The 15007-nt window shown below is 33.5% G+C and overlaps 1 protein-coding gene across 1 annotated transcript; it reads left to right on the plus strand.

The window, feature by feature from the left end:
• The first annotated feature begins 12738 nt into the window (after positions 1 to 12738).
• Positions 12739 to 14327, plus strand: LOC142518783 (protein phosphatase 2C 51-like). Its single transcript, XM_075621598.1, has 3 exons — positions 12739 to 13443; positions 13755 to 13860; positions 13930 to 14327. The coding sequence occupies exons 1-3, from the start codon at positions 12796 to 12798 to the stop codon at positions 14196 to 14198; spliced, it is 1023 nt and encodes a 340-aa protein (XP_075477713.1). The 5' UTR covers positions 12739 to 12795; the 3' UTR covers positions 14199 to 14327.
• The last annotated feature ends 680 nt before the right edge of the window (positions 14328 to 15007 follow it).

Genomic DNA, 15007 nt, shown 5'->3' on the forward strand with positions numbered 1-15007 from the left:
AATTATTTTAGGATCTTAAATAAAATAAAATAATATTCTCCATTTGGTCTACATATTTCAAATGAACTGAATAATCAAGAAATCAATAATCATCCAAAGTTAAGAAATAAACACATGAATCATGACGATATGTCCTCTTATACTGAGTATTATCTTTCATGTATCACATGTATTATATTTCATAATATAACTTAATGCATAAAACCAATACTTTATTCTAGATCCAATTTAATCGATATTTTTCTCAAGATAATTGAATATGTATGTGACTGAATATGAGAAATATCATAACTGAATGAATTTAACCAATCAAAACCAAATATAAATACCATAAAATCTTTTAGGAACCAAGTTCATCATTAATTACCACATGATCCTTAAACATGTGAATTTGCATGCCTTTAAGTCAAATGATCATCAATTCAGTGTTAACGTGTTCAATGATCACTTTATTTTGTTTAACACGTTCTTCAACGACTAAAATATTTTATGTCGATATACTTAATTTGAATAATGTTTTAGTCACATAGACTACAATTAAATTACCACAATATAATTTTAATGACTTACAAATAAAATTCACTATTCTAAACCAAAAATGAAACTCCTTTACCATACAACAGGGCTTCAAAATAAGAAACGAAGTAAAAATCTTAGTAAAATTAATAAATTATTTCAAAATTATCAATATGTCTATACATAAACATGTAATATTTAGTATCATGAAAGTATTTCATATCATTTTGTAGCTTTCTAGTGGTCAATATTTTGACTACTCTGATATTTTCTCAATAATAAACAAATTATGATCTCATTAACTTTCTGGTATACATGATGGTCTATAATGTTCACAACGAAACTCAACAAAGAGAGAACATTTTGAAATCTTGAATACCACTAATATGAGGCTTGTTTCAATCTATATATATTTCTCAATCTTTCATATCAAATAATCGCTATCATTAGAGAAGAATCTTTAAATTTATTTCATATAACATTATTTCTCTAGAACACCATCGATGAATATCGTTTTTCCATCCATCTAATGCAAATTTAAATCAAATGAGCTATTAATGTCATGATTACATAAAGATAATTTTCTCAAGTACATGAGAAAATATTTTCATATATGATTTTCTTAGCTACTGGTCCAGCCTTATATTCTTTAACGCTACCTAATGAAACTTTCTTTGTATTGAAGAATCATCTACGATAAATGGCAACTGAATCAAATTTTAGACTCCATTAATTAATATTGAATTCATTCACCATCCATATCATTAAACCTTATATTAGATTTCTTTATGTTCATGGTTTGTGAAAAAAAATATCTCTAGATCATTTTCAGCTCGATATAATCACTAGAAATTTTTTATCTCTTAATTCCACTAGATATTCTTAATATTGCATCAGCACTTTCCAATGAAGTTAGATTGTGTTGTTCAACATAATGATCAGTATCTTGATAAGCATTAACATCCACAAGATCATGATAAAAAATTTATGGAATTTATATGAATGGCCCCACAACACATATTTTTACTTAAGGGATGTTGTGAATAACTGTCAATAAATAACTTGTATGAATATATGAACATCATAATGATCAATATTCTGAAGTTGATTGATGTCATTCTCAATTAGTTTTGCATCTATTGATTCCGAAAACTTTATGATTTGTGATGAATAATAAAACATATGTCCTTTTACAGTTTTGGCATATCCAATGAATACCCATTAAATGTCTTAGATGTAACTTGTTTTCCCGTGGATTATCAAATATTACCTTAGACAAGCATACTCAAACATGTATATGTACCAAACTCGATTTCCAGGCTTTTCATATTTCAATAGACATCTTATGAAGAAACACAATTGGAATACAATTTAACATCCGCATTCGTCCTAAAGGTTTTAGTTCACAAAAACTTGAAAAGTTTGGAGCTAATAAACATGCTCCACATCATGTCCATCCTCATGTATCTATCATAATACTTTTTACCCATATCTCATCTCAAGGCACCATTTCTCTACTTCTACTTTATATGTTTTATCAAACATCCAATACTTTATACTTGTTTTGAATAAAGTAGAGATATAAATATAATGAGTAATGATAAATAAAAATAATAAAGTTATTGGAACATTTCATGTTCGTAATCTTGATTTTGATATTAACAAAACTTGTTATTTTGTTTCTAATGATTTTACCTAAGTGCGTAGAAATTGGAACTGACAAGGATTCGAACTGATCAGTTATCGAGCCAAAACTGAAGCTATCGAAACGCAAACTGAAAGCGCCAACTGATCGCCCAAACTTAATCAATTCAACTGATATATCAAAGACCAGTTCAACTGATTGTCCAGGTGATAGGCAATTCAGCAGAAGACCTTAAGAAGCTGGGCCAGCTGATGAAGAGCTCAACTGATTAAGAGTCCAGCTAACCAATTCAACTGAAGCAGCGAAATCAGTGCAGCTAACGAGCCAACTGATTTCACCAAACCAATTCAAGATCAGTTCAACTGACCAGTTCAGAACATCAGTTAGGAATCAATCAGTTTAAAGAACACGACAAGCTTATGCAGTGGAATCCAGCTGTGCGCACTGAGAAAAAGCTTTTGTCCAGTCAAAGGACAATAATAGACGTTGCATCAGTGCTTAAAACCAAAACGTTCCAGAATGGCTGTCGAAAAGTACAGACATACTTCGAGGAACAGATTCAAAATGCAACAGATACAATAATTGAGTGTCACTGTATGATCAAACTTCACATCTATAATTAAAATATGAAGATCAGTGAAGACCAAAGAACAATAAGAGTGTGTGAAGAAGAAGGGCACTCTAAAAGTTTTATCAGCTTACAAGAATCAGCCAGCCCAGTTGTGAGGGAATACTTCAACGTGTTATCAGCTTAGTATATAAGCTCTTTTCCCTCAGTGTGTGAGAACATCTTCTCGGTGTATTCAGTTCTCACACACTCACACACTATCACTCACATATATCAGAGAGTAAGCTTAAAAGATCAGTTGAGTGAGTCTTGCACAAAGATGGAAAACTTGTGTGTGTAGTCTTCGACACATAGACGTTAAACAAGTTTTGGCTGGAAGGTGCTACCTTCAGTCTAGGCTAGGAGTTCAGTTAGGCAGTAGGGTAAGTTCTAAGCTGAGTGGATTGTACAGGGTGTTATATAAATCAAAGTTTTCTAGTGGAACCTACCCAAGGAGGTAGAAGGGATGACGTAGGAGCAGTTGAAGTCTCCGAACATCCATAAACATATCTTGAGTTATTTCTGTTTAACTGCTTGTTTTTGTTCTTAACTGATTTGATCAATTCAGCTGATATGAGTTCAGTTGTGTCTATAACTGAACTGATATAAGCAAGAACTGATCCCATGTAATTTTTAGTTATTCAGTTGCACAAGATATAAAACCGATCAGTTTTCTTAATGAATGATTACTTCGAGTATTTTCTACTTGGTTTGAAACCAAACTCGATCTAATTCATCAATGTTTATATTCTTAGAACACGAGCTACTGCAGCTCATTGAGAATATTGTATTTGAAACACCTTCAAAGGTACCCGAACCGATCCATCAATTGGTATCAGAGCTAGCTATTCTAAGAAGGACAATTGAAAGCTAATATTCTAAAATATGTTTCAAAATGGTATTTAAAATGGTTTTTAAAACCCTCTTAAAAATTTTATGTGAGTTTGCCGTGGGAAGAGATAAGGTTTTTGGCTCTGCAACTAACATTGTAGTAATTTCTCTGAACTCCGGATTTTGTTGTTTTAGCAACATGCAGGGTTTTGAGTCCAAACTGACAGCAGAACAACTAAAGTGATCGGTGGAAAAGATTTCAGTTGCCAGCCTACTAGTTCAACTGATCAACAGATGAAACCCAGCTAAGCTTAAATGCAAGATGATTAAAGTGGAGCTTAATCATCAGAAGTATCGCCGCTTAACTACCATACCAGATCATAGTAGATGATCAATGTGGTTCAGCATCAGTTGAGTCCCGTTTGAGTCAGCTCGACCAGTTAGCCAGCACAGAGATCAATTCCAAGGCAAATTAGCTGCTCTTCTGGCAAAAAGAGACTCAAAATCGATGCAGCATTTCAAAGCATTCAAGTTGACCAGTTGTTGGTATATCCAGTTCTAGCATGTATAAAACGACTGATATTTGATGTTGTTTAAAAATTTGCTATTATTGTAGTACTTTCCTTTACAAAATTTGGTGCGCTTAAATGTATAAAAAGGACGCGTATTTGATTAAATAAATATCATTTTATCCAGTTAGTTACTATGTAAATGAACTGCTATTTTCATTTGTGTTGCCCAAACTGCTTAAATGTTAAATGATGCTAAAAATCATTGTTAAAAACGCGTAAATGATTATATTTTTAAGGGTGGGTTTTTAATTCAGTTCTTGAGTGAGAGTTTTCTTTAATATTATCCATTGAACTGAAAAATGTTTTAAATTCGTTTTAAACTCGTTTTTAATTCAGTTCTTGAGGGGGATTTTCCTTTAAAATTATCTCTCGAACTGAAAAATGTTTTAGATTCGTTTTAAACTCGTTTTTAATTCAATTCTTAAGGGGAAGATTTCTTATCCCTCGAACTAAATTTTTTTTAATTGTTTTAAATGTTTTTGATTCTCACAAAAAGGGAGAATCAATTAATTTTAAATATTTTAAGATTTTTAATTCGCTTTCATGGCTCAAGTTTTGTGATCATAAAAAATGGTAGATTTTTGGAACATTTCGTGTTCGCAATCTTAGTTTTGATGTTAACAAAACTGTTATTTTGTTTCTAATGATTTTACCTAAGTGCGCAGAAAATGGAACTGATCAGGATTCGAACTGATCAGTTATCGAGCCAAAACTGAAGCTATCGAGACGCAAACTGAAAGCGCCAACTGATCGCCCAAACTGAATCAGTTCAAGTGATATATCAAAGACCAGTTCAACTGATTGTTCAGCTGATAGACAATTCAACAGAAGACCTTAAGAAGCCCGGCCAGCTGATGAAGAGCTCAACTGAAGAAGATTCCAGCTGACCAGTTCAACTGAAGCAGCGAAATCAGTGCAGCTAACGAGCCAACTAATTTCACCAAACTAGTTAAAAATCAGTTCAACTGACCAGTTTAGAACATCAGCTAGGAATCAATCAGTTTGCAGAACACGACAATCTTATTCAATGGAATCCAGCTGTGCGCACTGAGGAAAAGATTTTGTCCAGTCAAAGGACAATAATAGACGTTATAGCAGTGTTTAAAAACAAAACGTTCCAGAATGGCTGTCGGAAAGTATAGACATATTTTGAGGAACAGATTCAAAATGCAACGAATACATAATTGAGTCTCACTATACGATCAAACTTTGTGCCTATAAATAAAAGATGAAGATCAGTGAAGACCATAGAACAATAAGAGTGTGTGAAGAAGAAGGGAACTCTAAAAGTCTTATCAGCTTACAAGAAGCAATCAGCTCAGTTGTGAGGGAACACTTCAACGTGTTATCAGCTTGGTATAGAAGCTCTTTTCCCTCAGTGTGTGAGAACACCTTCCCGGTGTATTCATTGTTCAGTTCTCACACACTATCACTCACATATATCAGAGAGTAGAGCTTAAAAGATCAGTTGAGTGAGTATTGCACAAAGACGTAAAACTTGTGTATGTAGTCTTCGACGCATAGACGTTAAACAAGTGTTGGCCGGAAGGTGCTGCCTTCGGTCTAGGCTATGGGTTCAGTTAGGCAGTAGGGTAAGCCCTAAGCTGAGTGAGTTTGTACAAGATATTGTATAAATCAAAGTCTTCTAGTTAAACCTACTCGAGGAAGTAGAAGGGGTGACGTAGGAGCAGTTGAAGTCTCCGAACATCCATAAACATATTTTGTCTTATTTCTGTTTAACTGCTTGTTTTTGTTCTTATTTGATCAGTTCATCTGATATCAGTTCAGTTCTGTCCATAACTGAACTGATATAAGCCATAATTGATCTTATGTAATTTTCAATTATTCTTTTGCACAAGATATAAAACCGATCAGTTTTCATAACGAATAATTACTTCGAGTATTTTTTGCTTGGTTTGAAACCAAACTCGATCTAATTCATCGGTGTTTATATTTTTAGAACACGGGCTATTGCAGCTAATTGAGAATATTGTGTTTGAAGCACCTTCAAAGGTGCCCGAACTGATCCATCAAAAGTATAAAAATATATATCTGGACAAAAAAAATTCGTACGATCTTCAATATGTTCGAATTCCTCTTTAACTCCTTTATTTGACTCATTGGTCTACTCATCATTTACATAGTCCAAGCTAGTGTCAAAACCAATAAAAGTTCAGACGTTACATTAAACATGAAGACTAATTCTTAATATATTTTTTAGTACCAATATTTTTTATTATCAAATAAAATATCACTTCCAAAAATATCATATTTATCACATAAACTATTTGAAAAATCTAAAGAATTAATGAATATCTATTTGATACTGGTCTTGAAACTGAAATTAAATTTCCAAAGAAATTTAGAATTAAAAGTCTCATTCAACAATAATGTAAAACTTCAATGCAAGTCTCAACAACCTCCACATGTGAGAGCATCTAATTTACTGAATAGCTGATACATGACTCACTTCATATTGACTTCTTTGAGTATTCCAATCATTGTACGATAATGATAACATGAAATGTAGAATCAGAATCAATCCATAAAATACCATGAATAGTATTAACTACATCGGATTCATAACTAATGAGAGTTGCATAGCCATGTTTACACATTGTCTTTCATTTATAGCAGTTCACCCTCTTCTTAAACATATACGATCATAAACTCATTTATCGATTCGTGTTTTAGAATATCCTAAACGAGTCATAATGTTCAGTGATAATCTTCAAAAATTATGAACTATAAATATATCAAATATCTCAACCTCAATAGTATCTAGCCGAGCCTCTATATCTCTTGTGTGCATGACATGATCATGCACTCCTTGAATATTGGTGAGCTTTATCAATCTATATAATTAAGATGTTCGTGATTGCATGCACATTATTATACTGTTTGATCGAACCCCTGGTCCTAATAAAAATCTTGCTCTTTATGAAACAATTTGAGAAAAAATTAAATCTCTTCCACTTTTCATAAAAATAACCATACTGTTGGGTGCAATGATTGTCCTTGCTTGGTAGAGCGATCGAACCGTGGTGCTTGAGCTGCTGTGCGATTTAAAAGATTTGAGTTGCACCATTTCCACCAGCTATAACTTTTGGTAAAGCGGTAAGCATTCGGTCCTACAATTGGTATCAGAGCCACGGTCACGGGTTCGATTTCCATTGATTGCAAGGAGTGCAATTATTGAGAGTGAGATTGTTAGGTGCAATAATTGTCCTTTTTTGGTAGAGCGATCGAACCGTGTTACTTGAGCTGCTGTGCGGTTTAAAAGATTTGAGTTGCACCATTACCACCAGCTACAACTTTTTGTAAAGCGGTAAGCATTCAGTCCTACACATACGAGTAGTTGCTTTCAGCAATGACATGTAGTTCATCCTTCCTAATAATATAATCAGTGTTCATTGAATCACCCACCCAAATGAAGAATATTCTTCCCCTTATACAGCTTATATTTGTAGTCTTGAATCTTAGTAATTACAGAATTAATATCATAGTAATTAATAGTACAAAATGCTGCAAAATAAATAAATAAAATACAAGCTAATTTACCAAATGAATATGAATCACTAACATAAAAATTATATGTTGACTAAATTTTTAATTTAATTAGATTCATATAACTTAACGATCTGACATTGAATCATATTTCATTCTTAATCATTGTGAGTAAATTAAGAAAATAATTCAATATCATATCATAATTAATTGTATTTAATATAATAAAATTTCTTGAAGGATAAATTTCATCATTCAAACATAATTAAGCATAATTTTTATCCTTTATGATCAAATGTGATCATCATAATTTAAATTCAATCGAAGACGTTGTGTCTACTCTTCAGTTAATTAAATTGTATGAATCAGTAGGAAATTGTATTTTTTATGCATATAATTTTTATTTTCCATAGTAATTCATCTCCAAATATTACCAAATGATAAATGATGAATAATTTAATTTAATTTATATATAAAATAACTAAATGTAATGTATAATTTTAATTTATTAAAGAATAGTTACCTATTCTTTAATAAAATAAAAATTAAAATTATATGAATCATTAAGACATCACAACTATTTATGCTCTTAATCATTAATCATAATAGATGTTCTTCATGTAAATCTACAATCCAGTAGACATAATTTTTTAATTAAGATTTGTTGTTGCTAAACATTAATTATTCAAAATTAATGGTTCAGTAGACATAATTTTGACTTTAAAATATCTCAAGCAAATAATTTCTAAACATCTCATTTTTCATAAGTTGGAAGGACGATATCTCTAAAAACAATTTTTAGAATTTTATTATTTCCATAATTAGTACTGTCCAAAAAATATTGTACATCAAAATTTCTAAATTTGAAAATTCTTAAGTTAGAAATAATCTATTCAAAATTGACACAGATTTTTCAAGAAATAAAAATCACCAAATAAAAATCATCAATTCTTGAGGTGTCCTACCCAGGTTTACAGTATAACATATGAGTATTTGTGTTTTTTTCAGAGTAACTAATCATGCAGCTGGAGCACGTACGGGCTGATATAGTGGAGCCCTATATGGACAAAGATAGAAACGATATAGGCAAGCAACAAAATAAAAATCAATATCAAGTGAGATGAACCAATTTAAAATTTGAGCCAACAAATGTAAAAAAACTTAGTTCGTGAGAGTTTTGAATTTGGAGAAATTTCCTTGCGAAGCAATTTAATTTCGTGGTTTCCAGCATATATGGTGCATATACAAATAAATACGTAAAGGTGACGCATTAATAAAATAGAGTGTATAAGCAGACCAGTTGTCTCTTGGGGGGCAATCAGAACATATCTTAATGTTGTAGACAAGTAGTAAACCTTTGTTTTGTGCCGTGGTGATTGTCGTTGGATTAGTCTGTTGAGGGTTTTTCACTTTGCTTTCTCATTTCGGGCCACACGTTAACGGCTTTACTATGTTATATTGGGTGGTTCATCGAGTTTTTAAAATTCTCATTATATTCTAGTCTTTTGTGTGGACAATCTCTCAAACTTAGCAAGCATTTCCAAGTCCATGCAATTGGCCTTAAAACTGAAGGATCACAGTACAGTGTTTCGCTTTTAAAGTGGGCGCATGTCTGTTTTAATGAGTTGATTTCAATACTGACGAACAAAATTAAAAAATATTTCATTCTGCAGGCATAGCATAAGTTGTCTTGCTTAAACGTTTAAATGAAATTACTAACTACATGGAGCTTTCAAAAACTAATTAGCATGAGGTATGAGTTACTTGGGATTGTTTGAGCACACAAAATACACTTTTAAGTGTTGCTCCAAATTTGATATTTTGGGTTATATTGAATGGTTATTTCAGAGGCTAAACAAGTTGTCTGATCTTTTGCCTTTGAGTGCAGAATGTGCCTTGTGTCTTTTTTCTATCAAAGCAAGCTCTTGGTCGGGCATGTGGAGTTACCAGACCAGTTATTGCTTGTTCAGTGACGAGCAACGAAGGAAGCCAGTTGAAATCTCAAATACAGCAGTTGAAGGTAATTTGTGGGTGGCTACACCATTTTTTTATTGTTTATTCATAGATTATTGATGAAATAATTTTCAGAACTTGCATTAGTTGATGGTAATTTTTTGCTTGGTCATAGACCATCAATATGATGATTTTGTTAATTTGATGTTACCAAATGCAGGATGCCATCGAGCAGCTTCTGATATGATTATGTAATGCTAATTCCAGCGTGATGGGTCTCTTGCTCGACCTGAGGCTTTGACAGAATGATTTTTCCTGTTACATGGCAATATCTCACGTTGTTCTCTTTTTTTTTTTGTTTCTTTTTCTCTTTTTCTTTTTCGGTTATAACCAGTATTTCTTATGTATTGTCGTGGCATGAGAAATGCAGTTAAGTAATAATATGCTCGGTTAATACGGTTCGCAAGTTAATTGAGAAGTATACATTTCCTATGTATTGTTGTGCCCGTGATTGATTCTAAACAAAGAAGACATGCATAAGCACATAGAAGAGCATGATTCAAATTTGGGTAGTGGTGGTCTTGTGGTAAGAAGTCTTAACTCTCCTAAAAAACCTGGGTCGAGCTAAAATGTGGTACAGAAGATTGACATCTCTGTTATGTTTTCATGGATTCATATGTATATGTATGATGCATCACATATACATAAAATATTGTTTTGAAATTTTTTAGGAAGAAAAACATGATTTTATCTTAACCGTATTTTTATCACATATGAATGCTTTTTGCCCCATCTAGGATAGATAAATGCGCACAAATTGTATTTTATTTATAAATAAACGATGTGAAAGCAGGGCAAAGAAGTTGGCCGACCAGAGAAGAGGACCAAAGAAGATGCAACTCTAAAAGGCAGGAACACAAGAGAAAGAGGAGAAGAGAGCAGACCGAAGAGTCGCGAGAAGCCCACCGATTTGTAGAAGTAGAGAAGAAGCGCAGTAGAGGTGACGCCGAGGAGCTGGAGAAGAAACGTAGTAGAGGCGACATCGAGGCGCTGGAGAAAGGAGGACTCAAACAACGCGCTTAACCGAACGTTTTTTGGAAGCTGCTATCTGAAATGGGGGAAAGACAAAAGCCAAGGCAAGATGAAAAAGGAGGAGGAAAATGAAGAGGGGTGCAGAAAGCAATTGCAACGGGCAGGTCAAGGGTGAGGTGAAAAAAAGAGCGCATCACACATGGTTTTGGCCCTAGGCAGTGATGTGGTGTAAGAAACACCTGTAGGGGTGTTACCTATTACCCGAAGAAAACTGGCCAACTAGAGCGGATCAACACTTTATAATAAATAGATATTTCAAAAATCTTAACATTTTCAATCAAATCCCGAAATCCAAAAAGACGCTTGAATAAAAAATCCCCAAATTTCAAAATCAAAACCCTAATCCCCAATCAGAAGGTTCAAGAAGCCACCATCTCCGGCCACCAACGTCCAGTCAACGTAGGCACAATTCACACATGTTCTGACCGACTACTACTTAAAGGTCATCATTCATCAATCGGTCGGAGATCGACCCCAATTTTTTTATGGTCGCGCAAGGTCCGCACATTCCAGTCAAAATCTGATCAAGCGACGATGAGCGACGACCACCCATCATAGACTACCACTACTAGAATGCAGACTCCCTTTATATGTATGGCCAGAAGTTGACCGTAATCTGCGAAAAACTGCGGCCGGATCTCATAGCAGAAATCAAGGTTTTCGGGCCAATCTTTCCGATGATAAACTCCAGCCATTGGCTTTGTTGTGGTTGCATCGATGTGGGCTATCGTCTGATAATGTCTATCATCGGAGTTGAGTTTCTCGTGGCGGCCGATTTTTTTGAATTCAAAATCTAGGGTTTTTTTGTTAAATTTTGAATGAATTTTGAAAATCGCAAAAATTAGCAGATTGAGGATTTTTTTTAAAAAAAAATATTTTTCAAATTATATAAAATTTATGATAAAAAAATTAAAACCATATCCATATAATTTTTCTGAATATTTTCCCAATTAAAAAATCTCAATTGTTTTAAGGACGAGAGTTCTGATACCAATTATTAGAAATATAGCAAAATACCGAACTAAATGAATCTATATATGTGTGTGAACACAACTGTAAAGATCGTTATGTGGAATAAAAGTAGGAAAAATATTTTAATATCTAGCCACTGATATTAAATTTGAAACAAGAATTGGCGAGATACCACAAACACTGAAAACATAATTTTCTAAACATTTATGCAATTTATGAAATATTGTATTACTAAATAATTGCACAGATCTAGGGACCATGTATGCCACTATTTATATATGTTTTCTAACCATAATTGAGAGAAAAATCTTGACCATATCTATATGAGCCATGGTAAATCAAATCTCAAGTTATTTACGATCTTAATCCAGATAATATTATTGATTTATTTATTTTTGATATGAATAATATCTCATATTTATTTGAATAGAATACACCAGCCACAATTAAATTATTTTATATACTTACATAAAATAATCTAAGATGAAAATATTTTTTGTTTTTTTAAATCACAAAAGAGAAAAAAAGCACAAAAGTTGAGCAATTGTTTAATTTGAAATAACCATATGAAATCGAACAAAAATCATATAAAATAGTAATATAAAAAGTTATGTAAAAATGTAATGTGCGGTTGAGAAAATGATCACGCTTGTTTCAAAGCAGTTGGATGCTCGGGTATAGTATGCTCATATTCAGAAGTCATAGATTCAATCTCTCATTGTCTCAGTCATCTCATTTTTATCGTAGAAGTTTTGCTTAATGCGATTTACTTGATCGGCGAAATTTGTAGACTATTACATTTATTTTTTGGATTTATCGAAAAAAACAATCGCATATTCTTACCTTAAAAAAAATAGTCACTCACTCAGTTTTCAAGTTTAATATATACATATAATATATATATATATATATTAATTTTTGTTGTATCGATTTTTTTATGAAAGTATTATTTATATATAAAATGTTACACCCATGGATTATATATTTGTTTCTTATTTTAATTCGACGAACTTTATTTCCAACGAAATTAAAATACTCTCTCTATATATATATATGATGAGCTTTTGGCCAGCCTTGAGCATGTTCTAGCGACGGGGATAATGGCGGATTCGAGCAAGGAGATGGTTTTCTGCTCAAAAGAAACGAAACAGGCCCGCCGGAGAAGGTCAGAAATTCATAAATTGAAATCGGCGACTCTGAAGCCGGAGCTCGAATCCTATTCCAAGAACACGAAGACTTCCTCGGAAGAGGAGGAGGGTGAAAGCGGAAGAGGGCCGCCGGAGAATAAAACCAGGGGTTTGGTATACGGACACGTTTCGATGATGGGGCGGAGGAGAGTGATGGAGGATGCAGTCACGGTGGCGCCACAGGGGAGTCTCTGCGGTGAATTCTCGTTTTTCGCCGTGTACGACGGTCGCGGCGGGGCTATGGTGGCGGAAGTGTGCAGCGAGAGGCTGCACAAGTGTCTTGAGAAGCATATAGAGAACGGGAATAAGCTGCCGGAGGAGGATTTTGATTGGAAGACGGTAATGGAGGACTGTTTCAGTAGAATTGACGAGGAAATATTCGACGAGAGTAAGAGGCAGGAGGTTGAAGCAGGTAGGGAGCCTGTGGCGGAGAGGATGATGGGGTCGACGGCGGTGGTGGTGCTGGTGGGGAGGGAAGATCTGGTGGTGGCGAACTGCGGTGATTCCAGGGCGGTGCTCTGTCGAGGTCGAGCTCCGGTGCCTTTGTCAAGTGATCACAAGGTGACTTGTTAGTAATTACCTTTTTGGTTGTATTTTTATTTTTATTTTTTCGAAATTAAGACGTGTAACAAAGAAAACATTCCAGACCCTTTATCTAAATATAGTAATTATTTTTTTGAGAAAGGAATTTATATTTTTAGAAATTAAAAAACAAGATTTTTTAGTTTTATTATTATACCAGAGTTTCGTGTCTTTTTCTAGGAGAAGTTTATGCAATTCTTTCTACTTTGGTGACATCACTTTTTAACAACGTTTTACGAAAATTTTTCCTTAAAATTTTCGAATAATTTTGATATTATGTGAATATATAGCCCGATCGACCAGACGAGAAGGAGAGGGTTGAGGCTGCGGGAGGAAGTATCATAAACCGGAAGGGTTGGCGTGTACAAGGAGTGCTTCCCACTTCAAGATCCATTGGTACATAATCCACTCTTAATTTTGAATTTTCGCCATTATGTATAACTCAAGTTTTTTCTCCACCAACAGGTGATCATCACTTGAAACCATACATCAGCTCCCAGCCGGAAGTGACGGTCACGAAGCGAACAGGATCCGACGACTTCCTGATAATAGCAACCGACGGGCTGTGGGACATGGTATCCAACGACGTAGCATGCCAAGTTGTTGAGAAGAGTCTCGGTGGGGGACGGGGACGCAGCGCATCGAAGGCTGCTGCAGCCGCCTTAGTCGAGCTGGCCATTGCGAAGGGAAGCAGAGATAACATCACGGTCATCGTCGTGCTGCTAGGATTGTAATGACTTGTCGCTCAATGTTCGTTGTGCCAAGTTCTTGGTTTGCCAGGATTCCAAATGTGTTTTCTGTAATTATTCTATTTTATTTTAACTTCAAAATGGATCAATATTATATGTACACCATTTTATATATATTATAGATTCTTCATTTTATTATTATAAATTTTGTCATACATATATATATATATATATATATATAAAAGACAACTAGCCACAACTAGCCAAACAATTCCGGATTTCAAATCCACCAAAACTTCTGTATATATCATGATAGAAGGAAGATGAAGACATCATTCAACATCTTCATTTTTCTTTCAAAAATAAATTTTTTAGTATTTTCAGTTTATGTATACTGTAATTCTAGTTACTGTAAGTAGCTAAACAAATTTAGCATCTCTACATAATGTTACTATGTAATATTATGTTGTATGTTTGAATAAAAGAACCAATACTTACTGAAGCAACCTCGATTTTTTTTTCTAATCTTAAATCATAAATTATAAATTACTAAATAATTTAACATAATCATGAATCATAATAATTTAACAATTTAAAATCTCAAGTGCATAAAATAAAATCATAAATCATTGACTAACCAAAAATCCTAAATCGACATTTAAAAAGATCAACTAACAATAAAAATAAAGCATAAAATATCTATAATAAAAATCATTAACATAAATCCTTAAATCAAAAATCTATCTAGCTAATGCGAAACATAAAGGTCCTCGGGTGTGTACTGCTGCACTCGATCCACTCAATCATCACTACCTCCCATAAATAATCAAATCATGCATCATACAAACCTAGTG

The sequence above is a fragment of the Primulina tabacum genome, chromosome 11 (assembly GCF_025594145.1).
Source record: "Primulina tabacum isolate GXHZ01 chromosome 11, ASM2559414v2, whole genome shotgun sequence".
Lineage (NCBI taxonomy): Eukaryota > Viridiplantae > Streptophyta > Magnoliopsida > Lamiales > Gesneriaceae > Primulina > Primulina tabacum.